This window comes from Staurois parvus, unplaced genomic scaffold (genome assembly GCF_062004578.1).
Source record: "Staurois parvus isolate SC_StPar_1 unplaced genomic scaffold, SC_StPar_1.0 ptg000054l, whole genome shotgun sequence".
Classification (NCBI taxonomy): domain Eukaryota; kingdom Metazoa; phylum Chordata; class Amphibia; order Anura; family Ranidae; genus Staurois; species Staurois parvus.
Window position 1 is genome coordinate 465,984 of NW_028317850.1, and position 16,588 is coordinate 482,571.

At 49.7% G+C, this 16,588-nt stretch overlaps 1 protein-coding gene across 3 annotated transcripts in view; it reads left to right on the forward strand.

The window, feature by feature from the left end:
• Positions 1 to 9,985: 9,985 nt before the first annotated feature.
• Positions 9,986 to 16,588, forward strand: part of SLTM (SAFB like transcription modulator) — a 114,586-nt gene continuing 107,983 nt past the window's right edge. For 2 of the 3 annotated variants that reach the window (XM_089667675.1, XM_089667676.1), the window contains exon 1: positions 9,986 to 10,212. In XM_089667675.1, the coding sequence (XP_089523801.1) occupies positions 10,069 to 10,212 (144 nt within the window). In that variant the 5' untranslated portion in view covers positions 9,986 to 10,068. The remainder of the gene's footprint in view (positions 10,213 to 16,588) is intronic. The other variant, XM_089667678.1, reaches the window with a different exon arrangement.

A 16,588-nucleotide genomic window follows, 5' to 3' on the forward strand; every position in this document is an offset into this window, starting at 1 on the left:
TCCAGACCTAAACCCTATTCAGCATCAGTGGGGCATCCTCAAACGAAAGGTGGAGGAGTAAAGGTCTCTAACATCCACCAGCTCCGTGATGTCATCATAGAGGAGTGGAAGAGGACTTCAGTGGCAACCTGTGAAGCTCTGGTGAACTCCATGCCCAAGAGGATTAAGGCAGTGCTGGAAAATAATGGAGGCCACACAAAATGTTGACACTTTGGGCCCAATTTGGACATTTTCCCTTAGGGGTGTACTCACTTTTGTTGCCAGCGGTTTAGACATTATTGGCTGTGTGTTGAGTTATTTTGAGGGGACAGCAAATTTACACTGTTATACAAGCTGTACACTTAATACTTTACATTGTAGCAAAGTGTCATTTCTTCAGTGTTGTCACATGAAAAGATATAACAAAATATTTACAAAAATGTGAGGGGTGTACTGACTTCTGTGAGATACTGTCAGGGCTCCCAGTAAGACCAGAGATGCGTGAACTGACACAGGGAAATGCAGGCTCAAGTATGGTGTAACAATATAACTTTTTAAGGGTTATACACAAATATAACGCACAATATAACAAAACCAAACCTCCAACTGATAACGGAATGTACACAGATAAGAGCAGTCAGGGCTGGCGAGGAGGAGTGGTCAGGCGGGCCGGGTCAGGAATCATCGGGCAGACAAGACACAAAGGAGTAGGCAGAGCGTAGTCAGACGGGCCGGGTCAGGAACAATCAGGCAGACAAGGTACCAAAGGAGCAGGCTGGAGAGTGGTCAGGAATAGCCGAGGTCAGGACAGGCGGAGTTCATTCAGGGCCAGGATCAAGCAGAATCAGGAATCAGGCAGGAAGCAGACAGGATGCAGGTACAGGGGCTCATGGGAAACATACACCATGGCACTGACTGCAGGTCTGGCCATTCCTTAAATACACTTCCTGCAATCAGCCTCAGGTGATGGCTGACTGCAGGAGTGAGCTTCTGGTTGCTGAGAGCACCCGCTGGCCAGCCCTGGTACTGCAGCCCACAAGGCAGGTGAGTCCCACCACCATTGGCAAGTCCATTCCTGACTGTACCCCCCCCTCAAGGAGTGGCCTCAGGACACTCCAAACAGTCCGTAATGGCCCAAATGTTCCACCGCCTGGGTCCGGCAACTGGCTAGACATCCCATTTCCGGAATCAAGTGATTGGCTGGGTCTCCTGCTGATAGGCCTATCTTTTTGCAGGAGACCGCAGGAAGGCAGATTGGAACACAGGATTTCCAGAAGCAGGCTGGGCATCAGGAGCCGGTACATCACGCTGGGCAGCGGGCGGAGGCACGTCAGGCTGGGCAGCAGGCAGAGGCACGTCCGGCTGGGCAGCAGGCAGAGGCACGTCAGGCTGGGCAGCAGGCAGAGGCACGTCAGGCTGGGCAGCAGGCAGAGGCACGTCAGGCTGGGCAGCGGGCACCGGCTTATCAGGCGAGGCAGCGGGCACTAAGTCATATTACACAACAGCGGGCACCGGGTCATCTGGCACGACAGCGGGCACCGGGCCATCGGGTGAGGCAGCAGGCACCGAGGCATCAAGCTCGACAGCAGGCACCGAGTCATCTGTCAGAACAGCGGGCACCGAGTCATCTGGCAGAACAGCGGGCACCGAGTCACCAAGCTCGACAGCGGGCACCGAGTCAACTGGCATGACAGCGGGCACCGAGTCAACTGGCACGACAGCGGGCACCAAGTCATCTGGCACGACAGCGGGCACGGAGTCATCTGGCACGACAAGTTGCACCGGGTCATCTGGCATGACAGCGGGCACCGAGTCATCTGGCACGACAGCGGGCACCGAGTCACCAAGCTCGACAGCGGGCACCGAGTCACCTGGCACGTCAGCAGGCACTGAGTCAACTGGCACGACAGCGGGCACCGGGTCATCTGGCACGACAGCAGGCACCGAGTCATCTAGCCGGACCACGGGCACCGAGGCTCCAGGCCGGACCACGGGCACCAAGGCACCAGGCTGGACCACGGGCACCGAGGCACCAGGCTGGACCACGGGCACCAAGGCACCAGGCTGGATCACGAACACCGGGTCATCAGGCTGGATCGGGTCATCAGGCTGGATCGGGTCATCAAGCTGGATCGGGCCATCAGGCTGGGTAGCGGGCACCAGGTCATCAAGCTGGATAGGATCATTAGGCTGGATCGGGTCATCAGGCCGGACCGGGTCATCGGGCCGGACCGGGTAATCAGGTTGGATCAGGTCATCGGGCTGGATCACGAACACCAGGTCATCAGGCTGGATCAGGCCATCAGGCTAGATTGGGTCATCAGGCTGGATCGGGTCATCAGGCTGGATCGGGTCATCAGGCTGGATAGCTGGCACTAGATCGTCAGGCTAGGTAGGAACATCAGGCTGGGTAGGAACATCAGGCCGGGTAGCGTACACTGGGTCATCGGGCATCAGGGTATCAGGCTGAATTGCGGGCGCCGGGGCACCAGGCTGAACCACGGAAGGCGGGTTCTCAGACGGCAGGCTGACCAGTTTGGATACTGGCAGGATGATATTGGTTGGAAAGAATTTTCGCCTTTTCCTGGTTTTAGTTACTGGAGCACTGTAAGTAAGCGCAGGTTTGTAAACAGATAGAGCAGCTGTAGGCAGAGAAGAGCTGGGGGATGGAGCAAAGGAGGGAGCAGTTGCTACAGAGGACTTCTTTACAGGGTTAAAGGCAGGATAGGTGCAGCGAGTGGGAGCAGGGGACTGACATGTGGTAGCTAGCAGGGTATACTGGGCTGTCATTGGGGGTGCTGTCGGGAGTGTAGGAAGAAAGCTTTGAGCAGAGGAATGATAAGAAGCAGGACTGGTTTGTTGCAAGCTGACTGAGGCTGGGTGTAACAAGTCTGCCCAGGACTGTAGTATGGGTTGAACACAACTCCGCTTACACACAGCCTGTCTGACCAAAGACTGCACTGCGTCTATACACTCCACTAGCACATGAGATGGACAAGCTGCATAAAGCAATCTGGATCCTCCTCCAACAACCATACCAGCGATTCCACTTGATCTGCACTGAATGGGGGAAAAAAGTCATCCCTGCTTTCAGGGGTACTAGCTGAAGCCAACTCCACACAAGCCTGAATTAATGGTTGCACCTCAGAGAACTCTGTGCCCTGATCTACCAGGGAATGAGCGACCCCTATGCATTCTAGCAGCTGATCCCTGGTATACTCCTGCAGAGTCTCATAGGCATATTCTTTGTCATCAAAGACTAGCAGACACAAGTATATAACCTCCTCCGGATGCATCCTTCACAACAATAAGCCAAGATGGCTTCCCTGTGCAGCCACTTCTGGTCAGGAATGGCCTTGGTGTAATGTCAGGGCTCCCGGTAAGACCAGAGATGTGTGAACTGACACAGGGAAACGCAGGCTCAAGTATGGTGTAACAATATAATTTATTAAGGGTTATACACAAATATAACGCACAATATAACAAAACCAAACCTCCAACTGATAACGGAATGTACACAGATAAGAGCAGTCAGGGCTGGCGAGGAGGAGTGGTCAGGCGGGCCGGGTCAGGAATCATCGGGCAGACAAGACACAAAGGAGTAGGCAGAGCGTAGTCAGACGGGCCAGGTCAGGAACAATCAGGCAGACAAGGTACCAAAGGAGCAGGCTGGAGAGTGGTCAGGAATAGCCGAGGTCAGGACAGGCGGAGTTCATTCAGGGTCAGGATCAAGCAGAATCAGGAATCAGGCAGGACGCAGGCAGGATGCAGGTACAGGAGCTCATGGGAAACATACACCAAGGCACTGACTGCAGGTCTGGCCATTCCTTAAATACACCTCCTGCAATCAGCCTCAGGTGATGGCTGACTGCAGGAGTGAGCTTCTGGTTGCTGAGAGCACCCGCTGGCCAGCCCTGGTACTGCAGCCTACAAGGCAGGTGAGTCCCACCACCATTGGCAAGTCCATTCCTGACAGATACTGTATGTGAAAAGTGTGGTGTGCATTTGTATTCAGCCCCCCTGAGTCAATACTTTGTAGAACCACCTTTCACTGCAACTACAGCTGCAAGTCTTTTTTGGGATATCTCTACCAGCTTTGCACATCTAGAGAGTGAAATTTTTTCCCATTCTTCTTAGCAAAATAGCTCAAGCTCTGTCCGATTGGATGGACAGCGTCTGTGTACAGCAATTTTCAAGACTTGCCACAGATTCTCAATTGGATTTAGGTCTGGACAGCTAGGCGTCTGCTGCTGTGTTGTGGCACAGGCTATAAACTTGTGAATGAGGGAATTTGGAAAAGCTGGTATTAAGACGTTGGGCATAAGAATGATTTAAGGACATTTTTTTTCTTCTCCTGTATGAACAGATTTGTTAAAAAAGGCCCCAAAATACCGCAGAGCTCTTTGAACCAGCACTAGGGACAACTGTGCTCAAGTATGCTATGAGTGAAATCAGAACATCCAATTTGCACTGTCAGAAGTGGAGGGCACCACATTAACTACACAGATACATCTGTTTCAGGTCTATCTGTGCCACCCATGCAACTTTCTGTTTCAAAGTGAAATAGAAACTATTGCAGGTCTGCCCCTAATTAAAGCGGATTTCCACCCAAAAGGGGAAGTTCCGCTTTAAAGACTGTTCCCCTGCTCCCCATTAAGGGTTGGCACCTTTGGGAAGTGGGGGGGGGGGGGGGAGCGAGAACCTGAATTTGACAGGTACCCACTCCCACTTCTGCTGCGATTGCCTAGGCGATCAGAAGCGGAAGTTGTCCTCCTATCCTCCCTCCCCGTAGTCTTTTGGGACAGGTCCCAGTAGACACCTGGGCCATTCAGGAAGCGCAGTGCTTCTCGCGCGTGCGCATTGGGCACCCAGCTGTGAAGCCACAAGCTGTCACTGCCGGGTGCCACACTGAAGATGCCGGCGCCTGGAATACAGTATGGCTGGTGAAACGGGCTGCGGGGAGGACACCGCTGGATCGTGGGACAGGTGAGTGGCTGTTTTTTAAAAGTCAGCAGCTATAGTTTTTGTAGCTGCTGACTTTTATTTTTTTTGACAGTGTGAGTGGAACTCCGCTTTAACAGAGGGAATGTGGCAGTTTTCCATATAGAAATTACCTGTTGGACAGAGTGTGAGCTGTCAGAAAACAACTGGCATCCCTCCCTCTGCCCATGCAGTAATTACATAAAAGAGCAGAGCCTGCAGGGTTAACAAGTTCTCATGTTCTCTATGCTTTGTCACAGCCACAGAACAGAGAACTAATCAGTCCAAACTAGACTATAAACTTTTTTTTTTAGTTTTGGACAGAGAGGAGGAGAGCAGTTTTTTTATTGCTGCCTGTGCCCCATCACTTCTCTGCTTGTTCTATATGCTGTTATCACTAAGTGAAAGTGAAAGCAAAGAAAATGCCTAATTTATGGTTGCCCCAGAACACTAATAGAAGGAAAATCTGCCAGTGGAAACACTAGTTGCGGCAACCCTGGTAACAACTAAAGGATTCCTTCACTTTAGAGAAATTTTCTCTCACTTTCTGTTTTTGTTATAGGACAGGAAATGAAGGGAAATCTCCCCACTGTGACACAGATCACAAAAAAAACAGGCAAGAAGCCCTTATTCTCTCCATAATGAATTTAAAAATGTTGCTTTCAGCTCTTCTTTAGTCCTCATGCACACTGGATGTTTTTACAATTGCTGTTTTTGGCTTTTGCCCTTTTTTTTTCTACAGCCAATAAACTCCCCAGCATGTTATCCTATGGGTCCATGCACACATAGGCTTTAACCACTTGCCCTCCAGAGGATCCCCCCCCCCCCCATCCTGACCAGGCCATTTTTTGCAATACGGCGCCGTGCTATTTTCACTAACAATTGCATGGTCATGCAACACTCCACCCAAATAAAATGTATGTCCTTTTTTCCCACAAATAGAGCTTTCTTTTGGAGGTATTTGATTGCATGTGCATTTCTTTTATTTTTTGCGCTATAAACATAAAAAAGACCGACATTTTTGAAAAAAAAAAAGACCGACATTTTTGAAAAAACAAAAACCCTATATTTTTTACTTTTTGCTATTAAACATGTTCAATAAAAAAAAAAATCACATTTCATCATAAATTTAGGTCAAAATGCATTCTGCTAAATGTCTTTACTAAAACAAATCCTAATACATGTAAATCAATTGGTTTACGTGAAAGCTATAGTTTTTACAAATGGTGGTATATATACTGGAATTTTAAAAAAATATATTTTTTTTACTAGTAATGGCGGTGATCAGCGACTTATAGCGGGACTGTAGCGGGCATTCTGCCACTGGGGGGAACTGACTTGGTGTCTCTGACATCCCCAATGACACCAATACAGTGATCAATGCTAATAGAAAGCACTGACACTGTACTAATGGCACTGGGCAGGAAGGGGTTAACATGTGGGGTGATCAAAGGGTTAACTGTGTGCTGTTTTACTATGTGAGCTATGTGTGTGTTTCACTGTAAGCCCACTTGCTTTGTATGGCTCTGCTATGCAGAGCCATACAAAGCAGTGTGCAGGAGCTGACAGGGGAGAGATCTGTATTGTTTACATTGAGGTCTTTCCCCCATCAGAAATCTTTGGAGATCGACGGGTGCTGGCGGAGAATCCCCGTCTGGGACCTGGTGATCGAGAGCCAAAGCCGTGAATGCAAAATCACGTATTTATACATGATTTAGCGCACCCGTGCTGCCCTGTAGCAGTATTTCTGATATAGGGCAGTGTTTTTTTGACAGGGGAGGTTTTTTTGGCTGGAAAAAAACCGCAGAACTAGTGGGTATCTAGAGGAGTTTTTTAGCTGTAAAAACGCCCTAACGCTGGTAAACGCAGCAAAACACAGCAAACTGTTCCAAAATGCTATTTCTTTTTTGTGTGTAAAAAATGCAAATGCAGAGAAATGTGCTGAACGCTAATGCAAAAACGCTAAGAAATTTAGAAAAACATGCGTATTTAACCTGACTTCATACAACTAATGCTACTGGCGTTTTTAAAATGGCCAGTGTACATTAGGACTTAAGATGCTGGGCATAGTGATTTGTAAATATTTTTTCTTCTGCTCCTGCAGATATGTTAACCTTGGATCACAACTGTGCGGGCCGTGTGGCCCTCAAATTCGTGGGCACAGCAGTCCATTAATTTGAATGGGCTGCCATGCCTGCACTTTTTTAAACAGCAGTCACAGGGAAATAGCATGGTCTTTTTGACCATGCAATTTCCCTACAGTTCCTGCACCCGCTGGTTGAGATACGTGCGGGTGCTGTTCAGAATGAATTTGGCTGGAGGTTGTGGGTGTGGGAACAGATGCAATTCCTGCACCCAAAACCAGCCCACACAATGTGAACCAGGGCTAAAAAAAAGGGCCCAAAAACACTGCAGAGCTCCATGGACCACCCCTGGGGGTAGCTGTTTCTGAGTATGAGTGAAATCAGAATGTCCAATTATATTTGATCCAGTTCAGTGATTAAGGGTATTTAGGCCTCATTCACAGAGGGCATACAATACTGTACGCCCGTGCAGGGCTATGTTTACCTGTATGGGGATGCATGGGTGTTCTGTGCATTACAGTGCAGGCAGATGTCTCAATATGATATCTATGAGGGTGCACACAGGTCCTGGATCATACAAAGGGTGAGTTCAGGGACACGTACCTGCATCCACCAGATATCAGATCAATGGGGCTGCCTGCAGAGGGATGCATGGAACACTGGTGCACCCCCGTGGGCGTAAACATGGCCCTGCACATGTGTATTGTATGCCCTGTGTGGTTGAGGCCTTAAACTGTTGGAGATGTATGACAGCCAGGAAAATAGCATTTGAAGGTCAGTGTAGCAATGCATGTTTCTCTTTTCTCATTTCCTTTTAATACTCAGTCAGTGGGAATAAAAAAATTGCATTGCATCTGTGGTCAGTAGGAGGAGGAATAGCGCCCCACCATTTGTGTCAGTGGAAGGAACAATGCCCCATTATTGGTATCAGTGGCAGGAATAGTGCCCCATCTTTGATGTCAATGGAAGTATTAGTGTCCCGTCTTTGATGTCAGTGGAAGGAATAGTGCCCCATCATTGGTGTCAGTGGAAGGCATAGTGCCCCATCATTGGTATTAGTGGGAGGAATATTGCCCCATCATTGGTATTAGTGGAAGGAATAGTGCCCCATCATTGTTGTCAGTGGAAGGCATAGTGCCCCATCATTGGTATTAGTGGGAGGAATAGTGCCCCATCATTGGTGCCAGTGTGGGAGGAATAGTGCCCCATCATTGGTGTCAGTGGGAGGAATAGTGCCCCTTTGTTGGTGGCAGTCAAAGAAATAATGCTTTATTGTTAGCATGAGTGGAAGGAATAGTGGCCCTTCATTGGTGTCATTAGCGGGAAAAGTGCCCCATCATTGGTGTCAGTGGAAGGAATAGTGCCACATCATTGGTATCAGTGGCAGCAATAGTGCCCCATCTTTGATGTCAGTGGAAGAAATTATCCACCATCATTGGTGTCAGTGGAAAGAATAGTGCCCCATCCAGGGCTGTCTTAATGAATGGGCACACCTGGGTATTGTCCAGGGGCCCCAGGTGCATGGGAGGCCCATGATCAGAGCCAGGACAAAGGTGGAGTGGCGGATGCTGTGTTGGGGGGGGGGGTGCACTGGCAATTTGGCCGATGGTGCACCTTTTTTTTTTTTATAGGAGTGACTGCAATATCACTCCTGTGAGAAGACGTAGTGGCTGGCTTCTGCTGGAGAGAGGATTCACCATTTTCCTCCCTCCTGCAGGGAGCAGAAGAGAGTCAGCACAGAGACTGAGAAGTAATTTCTCAGCGCAAGAGAGGAAGGAGGAGCTGCCTTCATTGCAGGCGGAAACAGTATCTGTTATCTGTGATTACATGAGGGAAAGGGGGGGGCAAATCTGATGTATGGGAGCACTGTGATGGGGACACCTGTTGTTTGGGGACACTGCAATGGGGACACATGATATATGGGGCACTGTGATGGGGGCACCTGATATGTGGGGACACTATGATGAGGACAACTGATGTATGAAGCAGTGTGATGGGGAAATGTGATTATGGGGACACTGTGATAGGGACACCTGATTTCAGAGGACACTGTGATGGGACACCTGATGTATGGGTACACTGCGACAGGGACATGTCATGTATGGGGATACTGTGATGGGGACACCTGATGAGGACTGGTAGGGACCCCAGTGCATTGCGTTGCCCAAGGGCCCTTGATACTAGTAAGATGACACTGGCCTCATCATTGGTGTCAGTGGCAGGAATAGTGTTCCAACATTTATATCAGTGGAAGGAAGCATGGAACATCACTTGTGTCAGTAGAAGGAATAGGACCCCACTGTTGTCATCAATGAGAGGAATTATGCTCCGCTGTAGGCATCAGTGGAAACAATGGTGCTTCAACACTGGTGTCAGTAGGAGGAAATATTGCCTTGAATCATTGGGTTGAATAGTGCCCCTAGGGCCGCATAAAGGCATGCAAAGGGACACATCTGGCTCTCGGGCCACAGTTTGGGGTCGCAGCATTAGAGCACAGTGTGGTCAGTTCTCTAGCTGTGCTGGAACTCAGTCTGCTTGCCTCCAATGATCAGACTTCTCACACAATAACCCCCTGCACAGCCAATCACTGGAGAGATGGGAAGATCAGTGTACTGCTGTTTCTCTGCCCCCACCTCTCTGTGTTTCTGAAAACACAGGGTATGTGATCAATTACAAAAAAGGGGAAAAAATAAATCAGTATTTTGTTTTTATATCTATACACAAATGTTTCACCTTTCATTTCTGTTTTAAATTGAATAGCTAGTTTCACAAGGCCGGGGTTTGCCTCTAACACTGTAAAGGAACCATCAATGTATCTGCACTGACAGCTCCTTTCCAGCTACAGTCTTCCCATTCCATGAAGGTGGGCGGGCAGAGGAGTATTGGGCGGGGCTCACACCAGAGCCATGTGACGTCCCGGAAATACCAAGTGTGCTGCCTTAATTCTTCCCATCCGGTGTGTGGTGGGTGGCGCTAAATAGCTGCGTTTGAGGCCCGGCATTGATGGTGGGATCAGTCTGTAGCCATGGCTTCGCCTAGTAGCAGTAATGGCCCCTCTGAGAAGAAGAAAGTCACCGAGCTCCGTGTTATCGACCTGAAGTCCGAACTGAAGCGGAGAAACCTGGACGTGACCGGGGTAAAGAACGTACTGGTGGCCCGGCTCAAGGAGGTATGAGGCCTGCTAGGGTGATGGCTGGCCTGCCAGCGGAGGCCCTGGCTGTGTTTGTGGAGGGGCTGGGCGGCTGTAGGTGAACACCTTCGTCTGTATGGGTCAGCCGGTGTTCCGTCTGGTCTCACATTTCCAGGGACAGGCCTGAGTGTAGTCCTAGGACATGTGCACAGCCCATGGGAGGCCGGCTCCCTTTTCTGGATCGGGATTAGCCTGCCAGCTGACCGTCTAAGGCCGCATTCACTGTAATATGTCCGATGCTGCGCTTGTTTGTTTTCTTTATTTTGTATGCTTGTATTTCTTTCATTGCACAGGCTGCCCTATACACCACAAATGTGGCTGCAGAGTTACTCATTCATCTTTAACTGCTTTCCCTCCATCCTGTAGCAGATATCCTGCTACAGGGCGGCAGGGGTGCGTAAAAATTGTGTATTTGTATATATGTATTTGTGATTTTGCATTTCCAGGTAGGGGGTGCGTGCCGAGATTCGTGGCCTCGGCTGTCAATCACCGGTTCCCTGCCGGTAATTACTCACCGGCACCCAGTGATTGAGGAGCATTACCGACGGAGGGGGAGAACTGTAAGTAAACAATACAGATCTCTCCCCTGTCAGCTCCTGCACACTGCTAGGCATGGCTTTGCAGAGCCATGCAAAGCAGTGTGCTTACAGTGAAACACACACAGCTTACAATAAAGCAGCACACAGTTAACCCTTTGATCACCCCCTCATGTTAACCCCTTCCTGCCCAGTATCATTAGTACAGTGTCAGTGCTTTTTATTAGCAGTGATCACTGTATTGGTGTCACTGGGGATGTCAATCACACCAAGTCAGTCTCCCCCCCCCCAGTGTCAGAATGCCTGCCGCAGTTCTGCTATAAGTCGTTGATCGCTGCCATTACTAGTAAAAATAAAATCCCAGTATATATACCGCCATTTGTAAATGCTTTAACTTTCACGTAAGCCAATTAATTTACACGTATTGGAATTTTTTTTTTTTTTAGCGAAGACATGTTGCAGGATACATTTTGGCTTAAATTTATGACAAAATTAGATTTTTTTTTTTTTTTTTTTTCTGGACATGTTTAATAGCAAAAAGTCAAATTTTTTTTTTCCACAACATTGTTTATTTTCTTGTTTTATAGCACAAAAAATAAAAATGCAAATACCACCGAAAGAAAGCTCTATTTGTGGGAAAAAATACGTAATTTTCATTTGGGTGCAGCGTTGCATGACCGTGCAATTGTCAGTAAAAGTATCATAGCGCCGTAATGCAAAAAATGGCCTGGTCAGGAAGGGGGGTAAATCCTCTGGATGGCAAGTGGTTAAGTGATCAGCTTCATGTGTGTAACTGTACGAAACACATGCGTGTGTATAATAAGTGACGCCACAATAGTCCTGCTTGCTGTTTTTATTTATTTTTTTAATATATTGAGCTCCTAGGATTTTGTCTGCATTCCCATGAATGCAGCTTTAGGCTTTGTTCACACTTGTGTTGCACTTTGAAGAGCAGTCTGGTTGGATCACTCTTCAGAGAGCATTTGACAGGTGGTGAGGAGGGGCTGTATCTCCTCCTCACTACCTGTTTTAACTCCCTAAATGCCAGACTACCATACGAGTGCATTCTTTTTGCAGTGTGGCCCATTAGCTTGAACGGGTCACATTCTCGGTGTGAAATGGGGTATAATCCCTGCTGCTACATGTGTACACCCCGGCATCTACCCTCCCAGCTAAAGGGGGAGCAGTTGTGGTTGGAGGCGGCAAAACCCTGCAATTGAAATGAGCCTTTACAGTGATCAATGCTGTTTAACGACTAAATTCACCTTTAGACAAAAAATATTAAATGCGTATGTTTTTGCAGGTAATTTTGCATTTACTATTTTTTTTGTTTTAGGAGCCTGGAAAGCATTACCATGTGGGTGTCCTGCAGACTCAGTGTATATTGTCTGCTCATACAGTCAGGCAGTTTAACACTGACGGAAAAATTGATGAGCTACCACAATGCTCAACAGCATTCATTCATTGAGAATTACGAGCCGACATCCGCAAAGGCTGTCAGGACTTGTAGTTTCCCATTAGCTAGCTGTCACATCAGGGGATTGGGGGGGGTGCGGGGGCTGGTGACACGTTACACCCTGAATTTGTGTTCTGTGTGGAACAGCGGTTGTACATAAAAGCTGATTGTTGTAAGCACCCCATCAGTAGTAAATTGTTTGTCATTCTTAAACTGATACATTTGCGGGGCAGCTTGTTCTGTTGAAAAAGAGGCTTATTGCTCAGTTCACCGTGTGAAAATAAAGTCTAAAACATAACACGAATGCAGCCATCACATATAAGAATTGGTAAGCTGCAATATAAATGTTTGCTTTTGACTTTAATTCTACTTTCAGATTCTCCCTCCTGCAGCAAGCCGGGTGCTAAGCAAACACTTATTCATGGGCTCTCTGGAGCTAAGCTATGTGCGTCCATAGGCTCACACAGTGGTGGTAAGTCCCTCCCATCTCAGAGGAGTTTGACTGACCACAGCAGGAGCCAATCCTTCGGGTGTCTCCTGTGAGATGAAGAAATTGGGAGGAACGGTATTGTAGCTGGGATGGTGCAGGAGCTGTGAAAGGAACCAAGTAATTGTTTAGGGACAGTGTTGTGTAAAAGAGGTAGTGCAGCATTTTTTTCTACTTTAAAGTGGTTGTAAAGACCATAATAAGTAATATTAAGACACGCATCATCATTGGTGCTAGTGGGAGGGATAGTGCCCATCATTGGTGTCGGCAGGAATAGTGTTCCAATGTTTATATCAATGGAAGGAAATATGGCACATCACTGGTGCCAGTGGAAGGAATAGGACCCCACTGCTGTCTTCAGTGAGAGGAATTATACCCCACTGTTGGTGTCGGTGGAAAGAATGGTGCTTCATCGTTGGTGTCAGTTGGGGGAAATTGTGCCTTGAATCAACAAGGAGAATAGTGCCCCAAGGGCTGCATAAAGGCCACCAAGCGGCTGCATCTGGCCATTGGGCCACAGTTTGGAGACCACTGCATAATAGCATAGTGTGGTCAGTTCTCTAGGTGGGCTGGGAACTCAGTGTACCCTCCTCCAATGGTCAGACTTGCTGACACCCCCCACTGCCCTGACTATCACTGGGAAGACCAGTGTTTTGCTGTTCCTTCTCCCCCAGCTCTTATGCAGCTGATAACATAAGATAACAGTTTTGCAAATGTTGTTAGTGAAGGGCTCCCTTACCTGATCTATATTGATATTTACATGTTTAAACACACAGATCTAGGACTAGATAGATTTTTGTTTGTCTGATAACAGAAGGTATGTGATAAAATTATTACATATTACATTACATTGAGTTTATATAGCGCCAAAGGGTTTGCTCAGCGCTGTACAATAGAGGGGGGGACAATACATGAAACATTACAGCAACTACAAACAGCACACGAGGGGTTATAGGGCCCTACTCTTTCGAGCTTACAATCTAGGAGGGAGGGGGTAGTGGTACAGGAGGAAGTGGCTGTGGGGGATGGAGTGGTAGGAGGAATGAAGGAGAGCAGCAGTTAGGTGAGGGTGGGGTAGGCTTCCCTGAAGAGGTGGGTTTTCAGGGAGCGCCTGAAGGTGAGGAGGGAAGGTGACAGTCTGATGGGTTGGGGTAGTGAGTTCCAGGGGATGGGGGAGGACCTGGAGAAGTCTTGCAGACGTGCGTGTGAGGAGGAGACCAGGGAGCAAGATAGAAGGAGGTCCTGTGAAGAGCGAAGGGTACGGGTAGGGTGGTACTTGGGAATCAGGTTGGTGAGGTAGTTAGGGGCAGTGTTGTGAATGGCTTTGTAGGTCAGAGTGAGTAGTTTGAATTTGATGCGTTGGGCGATAGGGAGCCAGTGGAGGGAGAGGCAGAGGGGGGTGGCAGAGGTGGAGCAGGTGGTGAGGTGGATGAGTCTAGCCGCTGAGTTGAGGATGGTCTGAAGCGGGGAGAGCCTGCACTGGGGTAGGCCGGTGAGGAGGGAGTTGCAGTAGTCAAGGCGTGAGATAATCAGGGAGTGCACAAGTAGTTTAGTGGTGTCTGGGGTAAGGAAGGAGCGTATTTTGGCGATGTTGCGGAGGTGGAGCCTGCATGTGTTTGTGAGTGATTTGACATGAGGTTGGAAGGAGAGGTTAGAGTCCAGAATGACTCCAAGGACTTTGGCTTGCGGGGCGGGATTGATGGTGGTGATGTTAGTAGTGATGGATGGGGGGGGGGGGGGGGCGCGGGCAGGAGGGAAGACGAGAAGCTCGGTTTTGGAGAGGTTGAGTTTGAGAAAATGGAGCGACATCCAGTCAGAGATGTCGTTTAGGAGGTGAGTGATGCGGGAGGAGAAAGTGGAGGTGAGGTGAGGGGTGGAGAGGTAAATTTGAGTGTCATCAGCATAGAGATGGTAGTTGAAGCCGTGGGAGTGTATGAGTTTGCCAAGGGAGGAGGTGTAGATGGAGAAGAGAAGGGGTCCAAGGACAGAGCCCTGGGGGACCCCAACAGAGAGGGGGAGTGAGGGGGAGGTGGCACCATTGTAGGTGACACTGAAGGAGCGTCGGGATAGGTACGAGGAGAACCAGGAGAGAGCGGTGTCTCTGATGCCAAGGGAGAGTAGTTTATTAAGGAGGAGGGGGTGGTCAACTGTGTCGAAGGCCGCGGAGAGGTCCAGGAGGAGGACAGAATAGTCGCCTTTGGCTTTGGTGGTTAGTAGGTCGTTGGTGATTTTGAGGAGGGCGGTTTCGGTGGAGTGTAGGGGACGGAAGCCGGACTGTAGTGGATCAAGGAGGTTGTTGTCAGTTAGGTGGGCGCTTAGGCGGTTGTAGACTAAGCGCTCCAGGAGTTTGGAAGTGAGTGGCAGCAGGGAGATGGGTCTGAGGTTGTTTGGGTCAGTGGGGTCCAGGGAGGGCTTTTTGAGTATGGGGGTGATGTGCGCATGCTTTAGGGGGGAGGGGAATACGCCGGTAGAGAAGGAGAGATTGAAGATGTGGGTGAGGGAGCAGATGAGGGAAGAGGGGGGTGACTGGAGGAGTCGAGAGGGGATAGGGTCCAGGGGGCAGGTAGTGAGGCGGGCTTCTGAGAAGACCCTGGTGACTTCCTCAGTGGTAGTAGGGCTGAAGGAGTGCAGAGCTGGTAGGGTTACGGTAAGCGGGGTCTTGGGTGTGGAGGGGGGCAGTGCGGTTGCGAGGTCAGAGGAGGGAAGAGATGAGGGGGAGATAGGGGGGGGGAGGCTAGGTGGGGAGGTAGATTGCGAGTTGACTATGTCCTGACGGATTGCATCAATTTTGTTGTGGAAATGAGTGGCAATTTCGTGGGCGGTGAGTGAGGTACTGAGTGGAGGAGGGGGGGGGGGGGGGAGAGCAGGGAGTTGAAGGTGGAAAAGAGTCGGCGAGGGCAGGAGGAGAGGGTGTTGATCAGGTTTACGAAGTAAGCCTGCTTGGCGGCCTGGAGGGAGGAGGTGTAAGTGAGGAAGGCAGATTTGTAGAGGGAGAATGAACGGGGGGACCTGGTTTTGCTCCATAGTCTCTCTAGCGCGCGACTGCGACGTTTGAGGCATTTAGTGTGGTCGTTCTGCCAGGGTTGGAGCGGTCTGGGTTTGATGTAGCGTGTGGTTAGGGGTGCCAGAGAGTCTAGGGTAGCTGATAGTGAGTCGTTGTACGTGTTAGTGGCTAGGTCAGGACATGACAGTGGAAGGATGCTGTCGTGTAAGCGGTCGGCAGCTGAGTGGAGGGGGGCCGGGTTCAGGTTGCGGAGGTTGCGGCTGGTGATGGTTTGGCGCTCTGGGGGGGGGGAGTTGGGGGAAGGGGAGATGGAGAACGTGAGGAGGTGGTGGTCGGAGAGAGGGAAGGGGGTGTTAGAGAACTGGTTGAGGGTACAGAGGTGGGAGAAGACGAGGTCCAGGGTGTTCCCAATGATGTGGGTGGAGGATTGAGTGTGCTGTGTGAGCGCGAAGGAGGAGGTTAGGTGGAGGAGTTGGGAAGTAGCCGGGCTGTTGTCATTGATGGGGATATTGAAGTCCCCGAGGATGATGGTCGGTAGCTCAGAGGAGAGGAAGAAGGGAAGCCAGGCAGCGAAGTCATCCAGGAAGCGGGGTATGGATCCGGGCGGCCTGTAGATCACTGCGATCCTTAGGGGGGTGGGGGTGAAGAGCCGGATACAGTGAGCCTCGAAGGAGGAGAAGGTTAGGGAGGGAGGATTAGGGAGGACCTGGAAGGTGCTCAGCGGTGATAGGAGCAGGCCGACCCCACCACCTTTGTGACCGCTCAGTCTTGGTGAATGGGACCAGACAAGACCTCCATAGGAGAGTGCCGCAGGGGAGGTGGAGTCAGTGGCCTGTACCCAGGTTTCGGTGATGGCTAGGAGGTTAAGGGAG